The 20416-nt window shown below is 30.8% G+C and overlaps 1 protein-coding gene across 1 annotated transcript in view; it reads left to right on the top strand.

The window, feature by feature from the left end:
- Positions 1-18729, top strand: part of LOC100368844 (cilia- and flagella-associated protein 337-like) — a 70775-nt gene extending 52046 nt beyond the window's left edge. The window contains exons 21-26 of the mRNA XM_085498154.1: positions 15518-15583; positions 15767-15806; positions 15981-16069; positions 16725-16945; positions 17416-17531; positions 18248-18729. Coding sequence (XP_085354280.1) covers positions 15518-15583; positions 15767-15806; positions 15981-16069; positions 16725-16945; positions 17416-17531; positions 18248-18395 — 680 coding nt within the window. The 3' untranslated portion in view covers positions 18396-18729. The remainder of the gene's footprint in view (positions 1-15517; positions 15584-15766; positions 15807-15980; positions 16070-16724; positions 16946-17415; positions 17532-18247) is intronic.
- Positions 18730-20416: the final 1687 nt, after the last annotated feature.

Raw genomic sequence — 20416 nt, 5'->3', positions numbered from 1 at the left:
GAATATGCTAGAAATTGAAAGCAGCCAATCAGAATATGCTAGAAATTGAAAGCATCCAATCAGAATATGCTAGAAATTGAAAGCATCCAGTCAGAATATGCTAGAAATTGAAAGCATCCAATCAGAATATGCTAGAAATTGAAAGCAGCCAATCAGAATATGCTAGAAATTGAAAGCAGCCAATCAGAATATACTAGAAATTGAAAGCATCCAATCAGAATATGTTAGAAATTCAAAACAGAATAACAGATTATTATAGAAAGTGAATGCATCCAGTCAGAATATGCTAGAAATTGAAAGCACCCAATCAGATATGCTAGAAATTGAAAGAATCAATTAGAATATGCTAGAAATTGAAAGCATCCAATCAGAATATACTAGAAATTGAAAGCATCAATTAGAATATGCTAGAAATTGAAAGCATCAATTAGAATATGCTAGAAATTGAAAGCATCAATTAGAATATGCTAGAAATTGAAAGCAGCCAATCAGAATATACTAGAAATTGAAAGCATCCAATCAGATATGCTAGAAATTTAAAGCATCCAATCAGAATATACTAGAAATTGAAAGAATCAATTAGAATATGCTAGAAATTCAAAACAGAATAACAGAATATTATAGAAATTGAAAGCATCCAATAAGAATATGCTAGAAATTGAAAGCATCCAATCAGATATGCTAGAAATTGAAAGCATCCAATCAGAATATGCTAGAAATTCAAAACAGAATAACAGAATATTATAGAAATTGAAAGCATCCAATAAGAATATGCTAGAAATTGAAAGCATCCAATCAGAATATGCTAGAAATTGAAAGCATCTAATCAGAATATGCTAGAAATTGAAAGCATCCAATCAGAATATGTTAGAAATTCAAAACAGAATAACAGAATATTATAGAAAGTGAATGCATCCAGTCAGAATATGCTAGAAATTGAAAGCACCCAATCAGAATATACTTGAAATTGAAAGCAGCCAATCAGAAAATATACTAGAAATTGAAAGCATCCAATCAGAATATGCTAGAAATTGAAAGCAGCCAATCAGAATATACTAGAAATTGAAAGCATCCAATCAGAATATGCTAGAAATTGAAAGCATCCAATCAGAATATGCTAGAAATTCAAAACAGAATAACAGAATATTATAGAAATTGAAAACATCCAATCGAAACATATTAGAAATTGAAAGCAGCCAATCAGAATATACTAGAAATTGAAAGCATCAATTAGAATATGCTAGAAATTGAAAGCATCCAATCAGAATATACTTGAAATTGAAAGCAGCCAATCAGAATATACTAGAAATTGAAAGCATCCAATCAGAATATGCTAGAAATTGAAGGCATCCAATCAGAATATGCTAGAAATTGAAAGCATCCAATCAGAATATGCTAGAAATTGAAAGCAGCCAATCAGAATATATTAGAAATTGAAAGCATCCAATCAGAATATGCTAGAAATTGAAAGCATCCAATCAGAATATGCTAGAAATTGAAAGCATCCAATCAGAATATGCTAGAAATTGAAAGCATCCAATCAGAATATGCTAGAAATTGAAAGCAGTCAATCAGAATATACTAGAAATTGAAAGCATCCAATCAGAATATGCTAGAAATTGAAAGCATCCAATCAGAATATGTTAGAAATTCAAAACAGAATAACAGAATATTATAGAAAGTGAATGCATCCAGTCAGAATATGCTAGAAATTGAAAGCATCCAATCAGAATATGCTAGAAATTGAAAGCATCCAATCAGAATATGCTAGAAATTGAAAGCAGCCAATCAGAATATGCTAGAAATTGAAAGCAGCCAATCAGAATATGCTAGAAATTGAAAGCATCCAGTCAGAATATGCTAGAAATTGAAAGCATCCAATCAGAATATGCTAGAAATTGAAAGCAGCCAATCAGAATATGCTAGAAATTGAAAGCAGCCAATCAGAATATACTAGAAATTGAAAGCATCCAATCAGAATATGCTAGAAATTGAAAGCATCCAATCAGAATATGTTAGAAATTCAAAACAGAATAACAGATTATTATAGAAAGTGAATGCATCCAGTCAGAATATGCTAGAAATTGAAAGCACCCAATCAGAATATACTTCAAAGCAGCCAATCAGAATATACTAGAAATTGAAAGCATCCAATCAGAATATGCTAGAAATTGAAAGCATCCAATCAGAATATGCTAGAAATTCAAAACAGAATAACAGAATATTATAGAAATTGAAAGCATCCAATCGAAACATATTAGAGATTGAAAGCAGCCAATCAGAATATACTAGAAATTGAAAGCATCCAATCAGAATATGCTAGAAACTGAAAGCATCCAAACAGAATATGCTAGAAACTGAAAGCATCCAAACAGAATATGCTAGAAATTGAAAGCAGCCAATCAGGATATGCTAGAAATTGAAAGCATCCAATCAGAATATGCTAGAAATTGAAAGCATCCAATCAGAATATGCTAGAAATTGAAAGCATCTAATCAGAATATGCTAGAAATTGAAAGCATCCAATCAGAATATGCTAGAAATTCAAAACAGAATAACAGAATATTATAGAAATTGAAAGCATCCAATCGAAACATATTAGAAATTGAAAGCAGCCAATCAGAATATACTAGAAATTGAAAGCATCCAATCAGAATATGCTAGAAACTGAAAGCATCCAAACAGAATATGCTAGAAACTGAAAGCATCCAAACAGAATATGCTAGAAATTGAAAGCAGCCAATCAGGATATGCTAGAAATTGAAAGCATCCAATCAGAATATGCTAGAAATTGAAAGCATCCAATCAGAATATGCTAGAAATTGAAAGCATCTAATCAGAATATGCTAGAAATTGAAAGCATCCAATCAGAATATGTTAGAAATTCAAAACAGAATAACAGAATATTATAGAAAGTGAATGCATCCAGTCAGAATATGCTAGAAATTGAAAGCATCCAATCAGAATATGCTAGAAATTGAAAGCATCCAAACAGAATATGCTAGAAATTGAAAGCAGCCAATCAGAATATGCTAGAAATTGAAAGCAGCCAATCAGAATATGCTAGAAATTGAAAGCATCCAATCAGAATATGCTAGAAATTGAAAGCATCCAGTCAGAATATGCTAGAAATTGAAAGCATCCAATCAGAATATGCTAGAAATTGAAAGCAGCCAATCAGAATATGCTAGAAATTGAAAGCAGCCAATCAGAATATACTAGAAATTGAAAGCATCCAATCAGAATATGTTAGAAATTCAAAACAGAATAACAGATTATTATAGAAAGTGAATGCATCCAGTCAGAATATGCTAGAAATTGAAAGCACCCAATCAGAATATACTTGAAAGCAGCCAATCAGAATATACTAGAAATTGAAAGCATCCAATCAGAATATGCTAGAAATTGAAAGCATCCAATCAGAATATGCTAGAAATTCAAAACAGAATAACAAAATATTATAGAAATTGAAAGCATCCAATCGAAACATATTAGAAATTGAAAGCAGCCAATCAGAATATACTAGAAATTGAAAGCATCCAATCAGAATATGCTAGAAACTGAAAGCATCCAAACAGAATATGCTAGAAACTGAAAGCATCCAAACAGAATATGCTAGAAATTGAAAGCAGCCAATCAGGATATGCTAGAAATTGAAAGCATCCAATCAGAATATGCTAGAAATTGAAAGCATCCAATCAGAATATGCTAGAAATTGAAAGCATCTAATCAGAATATGCTAGAAATTGAAAGCATCCAATCAGAATATGTTAGAAATTCAAAACAGAATAACAGAATATTATAGAAAGTGAATGCATCCAGTCAGAATATGCTAGAAATTGAAAGCATCCAATCAGAATATGCTAGAAATTGAAAGCATCTAATCGAAACATATTAGAAATTGAAAGCAGCCAATCAGAATATACTAGAAATTGAAAGCATCAATTAGAATATGTAAGAAATTGAAAGCATCAATTAGAATATGCTAGAAATTGAAAGCATCCAATCAGAATATACTTGAAATTGAAAGCAGCCAATCAGAATAAACTAGAAATTGAAAGCATCCAATCAGAATATGCTAGAAATTGAAAGCAGCCAATCAGAATATACTAGAAATTGAAAGCATCCAATCAGAATATGCTAGAAATTGAAAGCATCCAATCAGAATATGCTAGAAATTGAAAGCATCCAATCAGAATATGCTAGAAATTGAAAGCAGCCAATCAGAATATACTAGAAATTGAAAGCATCCAATCAGAATATGCTAGAAATTGAAAGCATCCAATCAGAATATGTTAGAAATTCAAAACAGAATAACAGAATATTATTGAAAGTGAATGCATCCAGTCAGAATATGCTAGAAATTGAAAGCAGCCAATCAGAATATACTTGAAAGCAGCCAATCAGAATATACTAGAAATTGAAAGCATCCAATCAGAATATGCTAGAAATTGAAAGCATCCAATCAGAATATGCTAGAAATTCAAAACAGAATAACAGAATATTATAGAAATTGAAAGCATCCAATCGAAACATATTAGAAATTGAAAGCAGCCAATCAGAATATACTAGAAATTGAAAGCATCCAATCAGAATATGCTAGAAACTGAAAGCATCCAAACAGAATATGCTAGAAACTGAAAGCATCCAAACAGAATATGCTAGAAATTGAAAACAGCCAATCAGGATATGCTAGAAATTGAAAGCATCTAATCAGAATATGCTAGAAATTGAAAGCATCCAATCAGAATATGATAGAAATTCAAAACAGAATATTATGGAAATTGAAAGCATCCAATCAGAATATGCTAGAAATTGAAAGCATCCAATCAGAATATGCTAGAATTTGAAAGCAGCCAATCAAAATATACTAGAAATTGAAAGCATCCAATCGGAATATGCTAGAAATTGAAAGCATCCAATCAGAATATGTTAGAAATTCAAAACAGAATATTATAGAAATTGAAAGCATCCAATCAAAACATATTAGAAATTGAAAGCAGCCAATCAGAATATGCTAGAAATTGGAAGCATCCAATCAGAATATGCTAGAAATTGAAAGCAGCCAATCAGAATATACTAGAAATTGAAAGCATCCAATCAGAATATGCTAGAAATTGAAAGCAGCCAATCAGGATATGCTAGAAATTGAAAGCATCCAATCAGAATATGCTAGAAATTGAAAGCATCCAATCAGAATATGCTAGAAATTGAAAGCATCTAATCAGAATATGCTAGAAATTGAAAGCATCCAATCAAAATATGTTAGAAATTCAAAACAGAATAACAGAATATTATAGAAAGTGAATGCATCCAGTCAGAATATACTTGAAATTGAAAGCAGCCAATCAGAAAATATACTAGAAATTGAAAGCATCCAATCAGAATATGCTAGAAATTGAAAGCATCCAATCAGAATATGCTAGAAATTGAAAGCAGCCAATCAGAATATACTAGAAATTGAAAGCATCCAATCAGAATATGCTAGAAATTGAAAGCATCCAATCAGAATATGCTAGAAATTCAAAACAGAATAACAGAATATTATAGAAATTGAAAGCATCCAATCGAAACATATTAGAAATTGAAAGCAGCCAATCAGAATATACTAGAAATTGAAAACATCAATTAGAATATGCTAGAAATTGAAAGCATCCAATCAGAATATACTAGAAATTGAAAGCATCCAATCAGAATATGCTAGAAATTGAAAGCATCCAATCAGAATATGCTAGAAATTGAAAGCAGCCAATCAGAATATACTAGAAATTGAAAGCATCCAATCAGAATATGCTAGAAATTGAAAGCAGCCAATCAGAATATACTAGAAATTGAAAGCATCCAATCAGAATATGCTAGAAATTGAAAGCATCCAATCAGAATATGTTAGAAATTCAAAACAGAATAACAGAATATTATAGAAAGTGAATGCATCCAGTCAGAATATACTAGAAATTGAAAGCATCCAATCAGAATATGCTAGAAATTGAAAGCAGCCAATCAGAATATACTAGAAATTGAAAGCATCCAATCAGAATATGCTAGAAATTGAAAGCATCCAATCAGAATATGCTAGAAATTCAAAACAGAATAACAGAATATTATAGAAATTGAAAGCATCCAATCGAAACATATTAGAAATTGAAAGCAGCCAATCAGAATATACTAGAAATTGAAAACATCAATTAGAATATGCTAGAAATTGAAAGCATCCAATCAGAATATACTAGAAATTGAAAGCATCCAATCAGAATATGCTAGAAATTGAAAGCATCCAATCAGAATATGCTAGAAATTGAAAGCAGCCAATCAGAATATACTAGAAATTGAAAGCATCCAATCAGAATATGCTAGAAATTGAAAGCAGCCAATCAGAATATACTAGAAATTGAAAGCATCCAATCAGAATATGCTAGAAATTGAAAGCATCCAATCAGAATATGTTAGAAATTCAAAACAGAATAACAGAATATTATAGAAAGTGAATGCATCCAGTCAGAATATACTAGAAATTGAAAGCATCCAATCAGAATATGCTAGAAACTGAAAGCATCCAAACAGAATATGCTAGAAACTGAAAGCATCCAAACAGAATATGCTAGAAATTGAAAACAGCCAATCAGGATATGCTAGAAATTGAAAGCATCTAATCAGAATATGCTAGAAATTGAAAGCAGTCAATCAGAATATACTAGAAATTGAAAGCATCCAATCAGAATATGCTAGAAATTGAAAGCATCCAATCAGAATATGTTAGAAATTCAAAACAGAATAACAGAATATTATAGAAAGTGAATGCATCCAGTCAGAATATGCTAGAAATTGAAAGCATCCAATCAGAATATGCTAGAAATTGAAAGCATCCAATCAGAATATGCTAGAAATTGAAAGCAGCCAATCAGAATATGCTAGAAATTGAAAGCAGCCAATCAGAATATGCTAGAAATTGAAAGCATCCAGTCAGAATATGCTAGAAATTGAAAGCATCCAATCAGAATATGCTAGAAATTGAAAGCAGCCAATCAGAATATGCTAGAAATTGAAAGCAGCCAATCAGAATATACTAGAAATTGAAAGCATCCAATCAGAATATGCTAGAAATTGAAAGCATCCAATCAGAATATGTTAGAAATTCAAAACAGAATAACAGATTATTATAGAAAGTGAATGCATCCAGTCAGAATATGCTAGAAATTGAAAGCACCCAATCAGAATATACTTCAAAGCAGCCAATCAGAATATACTAGAAATTGAAAGCATCCAATCAGAATATGCTAGAAATTGAAAGCATCCAATCAGAATATGCTAGAAATTCAAAACAGAATAACAGAATATTATAGAAATTGAAAGCATCCAATCGAAACATATTAGAGATTGAAAGCAGCCAATCAGAATATACTAGAAATTGAAAGCATCCAATCAGAATATGCTAGAAACTGAAAGCATCCAAACAGAATATGCTAGAAACTGAAAGCATCCAAACAGAATATGCTAGAAATTGAAAGCAGCCAATCAGGATATGCTAGAAATTGAAAGCATCCAATCAGAATATGCTAGAAATTGAAAGCATCCAATCAGAATATGCTAGAAATTGAAAGCATCTAATCAGAATATGCTAGAAATTGAAAGCATCCAATCAGAATATGCTAGAAATTCAAAACAGAATAACAGAATATTATAGAAATTGAAAGCATCCAATCGAAACATATTAGAAATTGAAAGCAGCCAATCAGAATATACTAGAAATTGAAAGCATCCAATCAGAATATGCTAGAAACTGAAAGCATCCAAACAGAATATGCTAGAAACTGAAAGCATCCAAACAGAATATGCTAGAAATTGAAAGCAGCCAATCAGGATATGCTAGAAATTGAAAGCATCCAATCAGAATATGCTAGAAATTGAAAGCATCCAATCAGAATATGCTAGAAATTGAAAGCATCTAATCAGAATATGCTAGAAATTGAAAGCATCCAATCAGAATATGTTAGAAATTCAAAACAGAATAACAGAATATTATAGAAAGTGAATGCATCCAGTCAGAATATGCTAGAGATTGAAAGCATCCAATCAGAATATGCTAGAAATTGAAAGCATCCAAACAGAATATGCTAGAAATTGAAAGCAGCCAATCAGAATATGCTAGAAATTGAAAGCAGCCAATCAGAATATGCTAGAAATTGAAAGCATCCAATCAGAATATGCTAGAAATTGAAAGCATCCAGTCAGAATATGCTAGAAATTGAAAGCATCCAATCAGAATATGCTAGAAATTGAAAGCAGCCAATCAGAATATGCTAGAAATTGAAAGCAGCCAATCAGAATATACTAGAAATTGAAAGCATCCAATCAGAATATGTTAGAAATTCAAAACAGAATAACAGATTATTATAGAAAGTGAATGCATCCAGTCAGAATATGCTAGAAATTGAAAGCACCCAATCAGATATGCTAGAAATTGAAAGAATCAATTAGAATATGCTAGAAATTGAAAGCATCCAATCAGAATATACTAGAAATTGAAAGCATCAATTAGAATATGCTAGAAATTGAAAGCATCAATTAGAATATGCTAGAAATTGAAAGCATCAATTAGAATATGCTAGAAATTGAAAGCAGCCAATCAGAATATACTAGAAATTGAAAGCATCCAATCAGATATGCTAGAAATTTAAAGCATCCAATCAGAATATACTAGAAATTGAAAGAATCAATTAGAATATGCTAGAAATTCAAAACAGAATAACAGAATATTATAGAAATTGAAAGCATCCAATAAGAATATGCTAGAAATTGAAAGCATCCAATCAGATATGCTAGAAATTGAAAGCATCCAATCAGAATATGCTAGAAATTCAAAACAGAATAACAGAATATTATAGAAATTGAAAGCATCCAATAAGAATATGCTAGAAATTGAAAGCATCCAATCAGAATATGCTAGAAATTGAAAGCATCTAATCAGAATATGCTAGAAATTGAAAGCATCCAATCAGAATATGTTAGAAATTCAAAACAGAATAACAGAATATTATAGAAAGTGAATGCATCCAGTCAGAATATGCTAGAAATTGAAAGCACCCAATCAGAATATACTTGAAATTGAAAGCAGCCAATCAGAAAATATACTAGAAATTGAAAGCATCCAATCAGAATATGCTAGAAATTGAAAGCAGCCAATCAGAATATACTAGAAATTGAAAGCATCCAATCAGAATATGCTAGAAATTGAAAGCATCCAATCAGAATATGCTAGAAATTCAAAACAGAATAACAGAATATTATAGAAATTGAAAACATCCAATCGAAACATATTAGAAATTGAAAGCAGCCAATCAGAATATACTAGAAATTGAAAGCATCAATTAGAATATGCTAGAAATTGAAAGCATCCAATCAGAATATACTTGAAATTGAAAGCAGCCAATCAGAATATACTAGAAATTGAAAGCATCCAATCAGAATATGCTAGAAATTGAAGGCATCCAATCAGAATATGCTAGAAATTGAAAGCATCCAATCAGAATATGCTAGAAATTGAAAGCAGCCAATCAGAATATATTAGAAATTGAAAGCATCCAATCAGAATATGCTAGAAATTGAAAGCATCCAATCAGAATATGCTAGAAATTGAAAGCATCCAATCAGAATATGCTAGAAATTGAAAGCATCCAATCAGAATATGCTAGAAATTGAAAGCAGTCAATCAGAATATACTAGAAATTGAAAGCATCCAATCAGAATATGCTAGAAATTGAAAGCATCCAATCAGAATATGTTAGAAATTCAAAACAGAATAACAGAATATTATAGAAAGTGAATGCATCCAGTCAGAATATGCTAGAAATTGAAAGCATCCAATCAGAATATGCTAGAAATTGAAAGCATCCAATCAGAATATGCTAGAAATTGAAAGCAGCCAATCAGAATATGCTAGAAATTGAAAGCAGCCAATCAGAATATGCTAGAAATTGAAAGCATCCAGTCAGAATATGCTAGAAATTGAAAGCATCCAATCAGAATATGCTAGAAATTGAAAGCAGCCAATCAGAATATGCTAGAAATTGAAAGCAGCCAATCAGAATATACTAGAAATTGAAAGCATCCAATCAGAATATGCTAGAAATTGAAAGCATCCAATCAGAATATGTTAGAAATTCAAAACAGAATAACAGATTATTATAGAAAGTGAATGCATCCAGTCAGAATATGCTAGAAATTGAAAGCACCCAATCAGAATATACTTCAAAGCAGCCAATCAGAATATACTAGAAATTGAAAGCATCCAATCAGAATATGCTAGAAATTGAAAGCATCCAATCAGAATATGCTAGAAATTCAAAACAGAATAACAGAATATTATAGAAATTGAAAGCATCCAATCGAAACATATTAGAGATTGAAAGCAGCCAATCAGAATATACTAGAAATTGAAAGCATCCAATCAGAATATGCTAGAAACTGAAAGCATCCAAACAGAATATGCTAGAAACTGAAAGCATCCAAACAGAATATGCTAGAAATTGAAAGCAGCCAATCAGGATATGCTAGAAATTGAAAGCATCCAATCAGAATATGCTAGAAATTGAAAGCATCCAATCAGAATATGCTAGAAATTGAAAGCATCTAATCAGAATATGCTAGAAATTGAAAGCATCCAATCAGAATATGCTAGAAATTCAAAACAGAATAACAGAATATTATAGAAATTGAAAGCATCCAATCGAAACATATTAGAAATTGAAAGCAGCCAATCAGAATATACTAGAAATTGAAAGCATCCAATCAGAATATGCTAGAAACTGAAAGCATCCAAACAGAATATGCTAGAAACTGAAAGCATCCAAACAGAATATGCTAGAAATTGAAAGCAGCCAATCAGGATATGCTAGAAATTGAAAGCATCCAATCAGAATATGCTAGAAATTGAAAGCATCCAATCAGAATATGCTAGAAATTGAAAGCATCTAATCAGAATATGCTAGAAATTGAAAGCATCCAATCAGAATATGTTAGAAATTCAAAACAGAATAACAGAATATTATAGAAAGTGAATGCATCCAGTCAGAATATGCTAGAAATTGAAAGCATCCAATCAGAATATGCTAGAAATTGAAAGCATCCAAACAGAATATGCTAGAAATTGAAAGCAGCCAATCAGAATATGCTAGAAATTGAAAGCAGCCAATCAGAATATGCTAGAAATTGAAAGCATCCAATCAGAATATGCTAGAAATTGAAAGCATCCAGTCAGAATATGCTAGAAATTGAAAGCATCCAATCAGAATATGCTAGAAATTGAAAGCAGCCAATCAGAATATGCTAGAAATTGAAAGCAGCCAATCAGAATATACTAGAAATTGAAAGCATCCAATCAGAATATGTTAGAAATTCAAAACAGAATAACAGATTATTATAGAAAGTGAATGCATCCAGTCAGAATATGCTAGAAATTGAAAGCACCCAATCAGAATATACTTGAAAGCAGCCAATCAGAATATACTAGAAATTGAAAGCATCCAATCAGAATATGCTAGAAATTGAAAGCATCCAATCAGAATATGCTAGAAATTCAAAACAGAATAACAAAATATTATAGAAATTGAAAGCATCCAATCGAAACATATTAGAAATTGAAAGCAGCCAATCAGAATATACTAGAAATTGAAAGCATCCAATCAGAATATGCTAGAAACTGAAAGCATCCAAACAGAATATGCTAGAAACTGAAAGCATCCAAACAGAATATGCTAGAAATTGAAAGCAGCCAATCAGGATATGCTAGAAATTGAAAGCATCCAATCAGAATATGCTAGAAATTGAAAGCATCCAATCAGAATATGCTAGAAATTGAAAGCATCTAATCAGAATATGCTAGAAATTGAAAGCATCCAATCAGAATATGTTAGAAATTCAAAACAGAATAACAGAATATTATAGAAAGTGAATGCATCCAGTCAGAATATGCTAGAAATTGAAAGCATCCAATCAGAATATGCTAGAAATTGAAAGCATCTAATCGAAACATATTAGAAATTGAAAGCAGCCAATCAGAATATACTAGAAATTGAAAGCATCAATTAGAATATGTAAGAAATTGAAAGCATCAATTAGAATATGCTAGAAATTGAAAGCATCCAATCAGAATATACTTGAAATTGAAAGCAGCCAATCAGAATAAACTAGAAATTGAAAGCATCCAATCAGAATATGCTAGAAATTGAAAGCAGCCAATCAGAATATACTAGAAATTGAAAGCATCCAATCAGAATATGCTAGAAATTGAAAGCATCCAATCAGAATATGCTAGAAATTGAAAGCATCCAATCAGAATATGCTAGAAATTGAAAGCAGCCAATCAGAATATACTAGAAATTGAAAGCATCCAATCAGAATATGCTAGAAATTGAAAGCATCCAATCAGAATATGTTAGAAATTCAAAACAGAATAACAGAATATTATTGAAAGTGAATGCATCCAGTCAGAATATGCTAGAAATTGAAAGCAGCCAATCAGAATATACTTGAAAGCAGCCAATCAGAATATACTAGAAATTGAAAGCATCCAATCAGAATATGCTAGAAATTGAAAGCATCCAATCAGAATATGCTAGAAATTCAAAACAGAATAACAGAATATTATAGAAATTGAAAGCATCCAATCGAAACATATTAGAAATTGAAAGCAGCCAATCAGAATATACTAGAAATTGAAAGCATCCAATCAGAATATGCTAGAAACTGAAAGCATCCAAACAGAATATGCTAGAAACTGAAAGCATCCAAACAGAATATGCTAGAAATTGAAAACAGCCAATCAGGATATGCTAGAAATTGAAAGCATCTAATCAGAATATGCTAGAAATTGAAAGCATCCAATCAGAATATGATAGAAATTCAAAACAGAATATTATGGAAATTGAAAGCATCCAATCAGAATATGCTAGAAATTGAAAGCATCCAATCAGAATATGCTAGAATTTGAAAGCAGCCAATCAAAATATACTAGAAATTGAAAGCATCCAATCGGAATATGCTAGAAATTGAAAGCATCCAATCAGAATATGTTAGAAATTCAAAACAGAATATTATAGAAATTGAAAGCATCCAATCAAAACATATTAGAAATTGAAAGCAGCCAATCAGAATATGCTAGAAATTGGAAGCATCCAATCAGAATATGCTAGAAATTGAAAGCAGCCAATCAGAATATACTAGAAATTGAAAGCATCCAATCAGAATATGCTAGAAATTGAAAGCAGCCAATCAGGATATGCTAGAAATTGAAAGCATCCAATCAGAATATGCTAGAAATTGAAAGCATCCAATCAGAATATGCTAGAAATTGAAAGCATCTAATCAGAATATGCTAGAAATTGAAAGCATCCAATCAAAATATGTTAGAAATTCAAAACAGAATAACAGAATATTATAGAAAGTGAATGCATCCAGTCAGAATATACTTGAAATTGAAAGCAGCCAATCAGAAAATATACTAGAAATTGAAAGCATCCAATCAGAATATGCTAGAAATTGAAAGCATCCAATCAGAATATGCTAGAAATTGAAAGCAGCCAATCAGAATATACTAGAAATTGAAAGCATCCAATCAGAATATGCTAGAAATTGAAAGCATCCAATCAGAATATGCTAGAAATTCAAAACAGAATAACAGAATATTATAGAAATTGAAAGCATCCAATCGAAACATATTAGAAATTGAAAGCAGCCAATCAGAATATACTAGAAATTGAAAACATCAATTAGAATATGCTAGAAATTGAAAGCATCCAATCAGAATATACTAGAAATTGAAAGCATCCAATCAGAATATGCTAGAAATTGAAAGCATCCAATCAGAATATGCTAGAAATTGAAAGCAGCCAATCAGAATATACTAGAAATTGAAAGCATCCAATCAGAATATGCTAGAAATTGAAAGCAGCCAATCAGAATATACTAGAAATTGAAAGCATCCAATCAGAATATGCTAGAAATTGAAAGCATCCAATCAGAATATGTTAGAAATTCAAAACAGAATAACAGAATATTATAGAAAGTGAATGCATCCAGTCAGAATATACTAGAAATTGAAAGCATCCAATCAGAATATGCTAGAAATTGAAAGCAGCCAATCAGAATATACTAGAAATTGAAAGCATCCAATCAGAATATGCTAGAAATTGAAAGCATCCAATCAGAATATGCTAGAAATTCAAAACAGAATAACAGAATATTATAGAAATTGAAAGCATCCAATCGAAACATATTAGAAATTGAAAGCAGCCAATCAGAATATACTAGAAATTGAAAACATCAATTAGAATATGCTAGAAATTGAAAGCATCCAATCAGAATATACTAGAAATTGAAAGCATCCAATCAGAATATGCTAGAAATTGAAAGCATCCAATCAGAATATGCTAGAAATTGAAAGCAGCCAATCAGAATATACTAGAAATTGAAAGCATCCAATCAGAATATGCTAGAAATTGAAAGCAGCCAATCAGAATATACTAGAAATTGAAAGCATCCAATCAGAATATGCTAGAAATTGAAAGCATCCAATCAGAATATGTTAGAAATTCAAAACAGAATAACAGAATATTATAGAAAGTGAATGCATCCAGTCAGAATATACTAGAAATTGAAAGCATCCAATCAGAATATGCTAGAAACTGAAAGCATCCAAACAGAATATGCTAGAAACTGAAAGCATCCAAACAGAATATGCTAGAAATTGAAAACAGCCAATCAGGATATGCTAGAAATTGAAAGCATCTAATCAGAATATGCTAGAAATTGAAAGCATCCAATCAGAATATGATAGAAATTCAAAACAGAATGTTATGGAAATTGAAAGCATCCAATCAGAATATGCTAGAAATTGAAAGCATCCAATCAGAATATGCTAGAATTTGAAAGCAGCCAATCAGAATATGCTAGAAATTGAAAGCATCCAATCAGAATATGCTAGAAATTGGAAGCATCCAATCAGAATATGCTAGAAATTGAAAGCATCCAATCAGAATATGTTAGAAATTCAAAACAGAATAACAGAATATTATAGAAAGTGAATGCATCCAGTCAGAATATACTAGAAATTGAAAGCATCCAATCAGAATATGCTAGAAACTGAAAGCATCCAAACAGAATATGCTAGAAACTGAAAGCATCCAAACAGAATATGCTAGAAATTGAAAACAGCCAATCAGGATATGCTAGAAATTGAAAGCATCTAATCAGAATATGCTAGAAATTGAAAGCATCCAATCAGAATATGATAGAAATTCAAAACAGAATGTTATGGAAATTGAAAGCATCCAATCAGAATATGCTAGAAATTGAAAGCATCCAATCAGAATATGCTAGAATTTGAAAGCAGCCAATCAGAATATGCTAGAAATTGAAAGCATCCAATCAGAATATGCTAGAAATTGGAAGCATCCAATCAGAATATGCTAGAAAGTCAAAGCTGGCAATCTGTGTATTTAATTGTTGTCTATTTAATTTTTAGGTTATGTTCGAGTCTGGGAAATTGATGACTACTGTTTAAATCACAAAGAGGACCATCCACCCGAATGTAAGCATCATTTATAGCGCCCTCTGTGGTAGAAATTGTTTATTGTATATGATAGACCTTAATACATGAATACTAAAATTAGTGACAAATATTATGTCAGTTAATAATCTTTTGACTTTAATATGTTCAAACAATTAAACAATGTATTGTGGTTACTGAAATGTTTTTAACTTTTATTTACAGTAACTACATTTTGGAGAGCCCACATTGAGAGTGTTACTAGGTAAGTTGCTATGGTGGTAATGCTACATGAAGGCTTAAATATTTTTAAAATTTATAAATTATTTGTAAAACATTGGCCCTGGAAGCTTTTAAATATGTTAAAACATTTTGACAAACAATTGTATTCTGTTGTGTAAAATATTAAATTTGTGTTTTTTTTGCTTAACTTATTCAGCATTGATCTGGTTAATGAGCATAATTTAATATTGACATCGTCATTAGATTTCACTGTTAGATTATGGACCTTTGATGGGGAGTATGTTGGTAAGTAGCTATTTATAGACACATATTGATACATTGTTGCTATGTTTACAATTATACATTCTAGATATGTATATCTCTTTGTCTCTGTAAACAATTCATATCCCATGTTTTATTTGTTTTACTATAAATCTAGGTCAGCCTTTGACTAAGAATCCTTGTTGTGTAGATTTGTTGTGTTTTGTTAATGTCCCTGAAGATACAAACTGTCTGTTGGGATTTGCTATATCTTTTACATTTATTAATTTAATTTAACAATGAAAAAATAAATTCCATCGAATTTAAAACCAAATGAATGTGTTTAGGGAATATTATTGCATTTTAAATATCCTAATAATTTTTGTGATATTTTATTTATTTTACAATACATACTTAATTATAAATGGATAAATTTGCAATTACCAGTATGGTATATAGGCAATTAATTGTTGGCTAAAAATAAATGGTTACTATTACCCTACCTTGTCATTTTTGATTGAATTTGGCTATGGATTCTCTCATTTCATGTTGAAAATTTATTTTAGACAAATTAGACATCATTTACAATTTTTGAGTACGTTGGACTACAAGTTAACAGGAACAAAAGTTTAATCATACAGTTTATTGACTGTTGAGTATGTAATTGTATTATTAATGCTATAATTGAATTGTATTATAGGAACTTTTGGTCAACAAGAACCCTGGGATATCTATAATAGATCCACATTTGCACATCCAATGGTACCTTATGATGTTTTAGTAGATCCACAGAGTCTACCAAATCACCCAATATTAGACGGAAAACCATCAGCTGCACAGATCATACATGCAGAGTCGCTAGAAAACGGTGAAAACCAATCAGAGGAAGAAGTCCCCTATGAAAGGAAAGAAGAAAAACGGGTAATTATTGTTACAGTAACTATTGTGATTATATAGTGTCAAAGACCATCTGCTTATAGTATAATGACGCATAATGTATGAACAATCTGTGTATAAAGATCCTCTCAAAAATAGTTTTACTGATTTGCCTTTGTTTAGAGACCAAAATAATAATTATGATTCTGTTTATAAAACAAGTCAAACTTGTTGATTTTGATCAACTCAGTATGATCCCATTAGAGGTCAAATCCTTGAAAAAATAATCTAACCTCCATATAAACACCATCTGTCTATAAAGTCTCTTGAGTGTTCACTATAAACAGGTTTGACTGTGGTTACAGTGTAGCTTTTCAGCTAATAAACAAGAAACTATTTTTTAATGATATAATTAATGTCATACTTCATAATAATCTAGACTTTATTTTTCAAAAGCTGCTACAATCTGATTATTTTAAATTTAGTTTTTATAAATAATTCTTGATGACTTACAGAATGATACTGTTGATATTACCAATTACTTGGGTATGAAAACCCAGTTTGTTTACGATGATGACATGATCCAAGAAGAATTAAAAGCTAAACCTTATTTGGACGGCACTGGAAAGAGGTATGGTAGAATATGTAATGTAGTTCTTCATTTAGTGCGTGTGTGTCCATGACACATTTTCAATATATTTGTGACTAAATAGGGAAAATTAGTCAGGAAGTATCCATAAGTTAGGGGACTTTATTTAAAGTAGAGTGAAGTAAAGGAGTACATTCTTTTACACACGTTGTGTGGGACCCATGTTCAACATGACTATTGGAAACAACTGTTGCACTTTAATTATTCACCTATTCACCTAAAGAAATGATGACAATCTCAAAATAACATTGGTTTGTGAATAGCATTTGTCAAGATTACAATATCGTAATGAAAGTAGATCATTTTGTGACTTGACTTTTTCTGTATTTCAGTGATTTTTCATGAATCCAAAGAAAGTTTATTAAAGTTATTGCAATATTTTCAACGTTACAGCAGTTATAAAAATTGTTGTTGCTATTCCAGTTTTTGATTTGTTTGAATTAAATGATGTCATGCATATTCATGAGAAGATAATTGTTCATTGCGTCAAACACCACTGTAAAAAAAAAAGATACTTTAAAAATAACATTTACCATTAAAATCAGATTAAATGAAAATAGATACTGATATACTGACAACTCAAATCAATACTGTTATTTTCAACTCAACTTTTTGACCGTGCCTGAAAATATTATTCGAAAAGGTTTTGTATCCTCCTAACTTTTCTTGATTCAGATAGTCTCACCTTTGTTTTACAGACTGCGACATGAGAAACATAAACCACGTCCAAAAGACAGGGGAGGACCAAATGCATATCAGAATCTCAAATGCTTTGATTTAGATGACACACCGCCAGTCATACAGCGCAAAATGCAGGAAAAGTCTGATCAACTATTTACACTTTAGCCATGAAATCAGGATTTGAATTAAACATTTTTTTTTTTTTCCATTCATGTATTTTTGTTTTTTGTATATATGTATCACCATACATCAGAATCTACTTTACATGAACTTACATAATGCCTTGCATGTTCCATCCACTTTGCATAAACTTACATAATGCCTTGCATGTTCCATTCACTTTGCATAAGCTTACATAATGCCTTGCATGTTTTATCCACAAAGCATAAACTTACATAATGCCTTGCATGTTTTATCCACAAAGCATAAACTTACATAATGCCTTGCATGTTTTATCCACAAAGCATAAACTTACATAATGCCTTGCATGTTTTATCCACAAAGCATAAACTTACATAATGCCTTGCATGTTTTATCCACAAAGCATAAACTTACATAATGCCTTGCATGTTCCATCCACAAAGCATAAACTTACATAATGCCTTGCATGTTTTATCCACAAAGCATAAACTTACATAATGCCTTGCATGTTCCATCCACAAAGCATAAACTTACATAATGCCTTGCATGTTCCATCCACAAAGCATAAACTTACATAATGCCTTGCATGTTTTATCCACAAAGCATAAACTTACATAATGCCTTGCATGTTTTATCCACAAAGCATAAACTTACATAATGCCTTGCATGTTCCATCCACAAAGCATAAACTTACATAATGCCTTGCATGTTTTATCCACAAAGCATAAACTTACATAATGCCTTGCATGTTTTATCCACAAAGCATAAACTTACATGTACATAATGCCTTGCATGTTCCATCCACAAAGCATAAACTTACATAATGCCTTGCATGTTCCATCCACAAAGCATAAACTTACATAATGCCTTGCATGTTCCATCCACAAAGCATAAACTTACATAATGCCTTGCATGTTCCATCCACAAAGCATAAACTTACATAATGCCTTGCATGTTTTATCCACAAAGCATAAACTTACATGTACATAATGCCTTGCATGTTCCATCCACAAAGCATAAACTTACATAATGCCTTGCATGTTCCATCCACAAAGCATAAACTTACATAATGCCTTGCATGTTCCATCCACAAAGCATAAACTTACATAATGCCTTGCATGTTTTATCCACAAAGCATTATTTTTATTGGTAGATATTGACATGGCAATTCATATTTGTTGTAATTTCGACATTTTGTATTTTTGTAAATCTAATGCCACTGCTTCTATATTTGATAGAACAACTTTATTGCTTGTTAAAAAATTAAGAATATCAATTTTAAAATAATTGTACATAACATTAAATTTTGAAAGTTACAAAAGCCTACACAGGGTGGTTTGTTTATTTCAGAGAAAAACAGATTGTTGTCAATGTTCTATGTGTGGGTAGATAGGGGGTCAGTGTGAGTGTCAGTAGTTGGCTAGAAGTAATCATGTGATATATTTGCATGAGGCTCTCTAAGTTTGTGAAAGATATTACATTGCTGATGCTGATCTTCATTTGTACTGCAAAAGATTTTTTAACTGCTTTCTCTGACGAGGAAATTCAATAATCAAAGTTTTCAGAAGATTGATTAATATATTAATAGATTATTATTTGTAAATATCAAGGCTATAATTGTATGTAGATATAAAAGTGGAAAGTAAGACAGCCAAGGAACTTTTATATATGATATGTTTTCTAAAAAGCTTTGATCAATTATATGCACTCACCTGCCAGTTTTGCTGCTATGGTGGTTTATTTTCGGTTGAAATATATATCGAATTAATATTTTTTTTTTTTATGTAATATTTTATTATTTCTGTGTAAATATTAATATGTGTAAAATTGTCAAAGTTTTTTTTGTGCTTTTTTTTTTTTTTTTTTTTTTTTTTCCATCCACACCTTATTGTAATTTAATTCAAGATCCTATAAAGGATACGATATAAATAAAGTTTATTATTATTATTCATTTCTTCATAATTATTCTGCTAAATAAGACTGGGTTTCAAAAACTAGATTTAAATATTTTGACCAATTTTCAATTCAATATGGCTGCCAGACTA

Source organism: Saccoglossus kowalevskii, chromosome 4, assembly GCF_978046115.1.
Source record: "Saccoglossus kowalevskii chromosome 4, keSacKowa6.1, whole genome shotgun sequence".
Classification (NCBI taxonomy): domain Eukaryota; kingdom Metazoa; phylum Hemichordata; class Enteropneusta; family Harrimaniidae; genus Saccoglossus; species Saccoglossus kowalevskii.
Note: the sequence above shows the minus strand (reverse complement) of the source record. Positions and strands in the feature narration are given on the sequence as shown.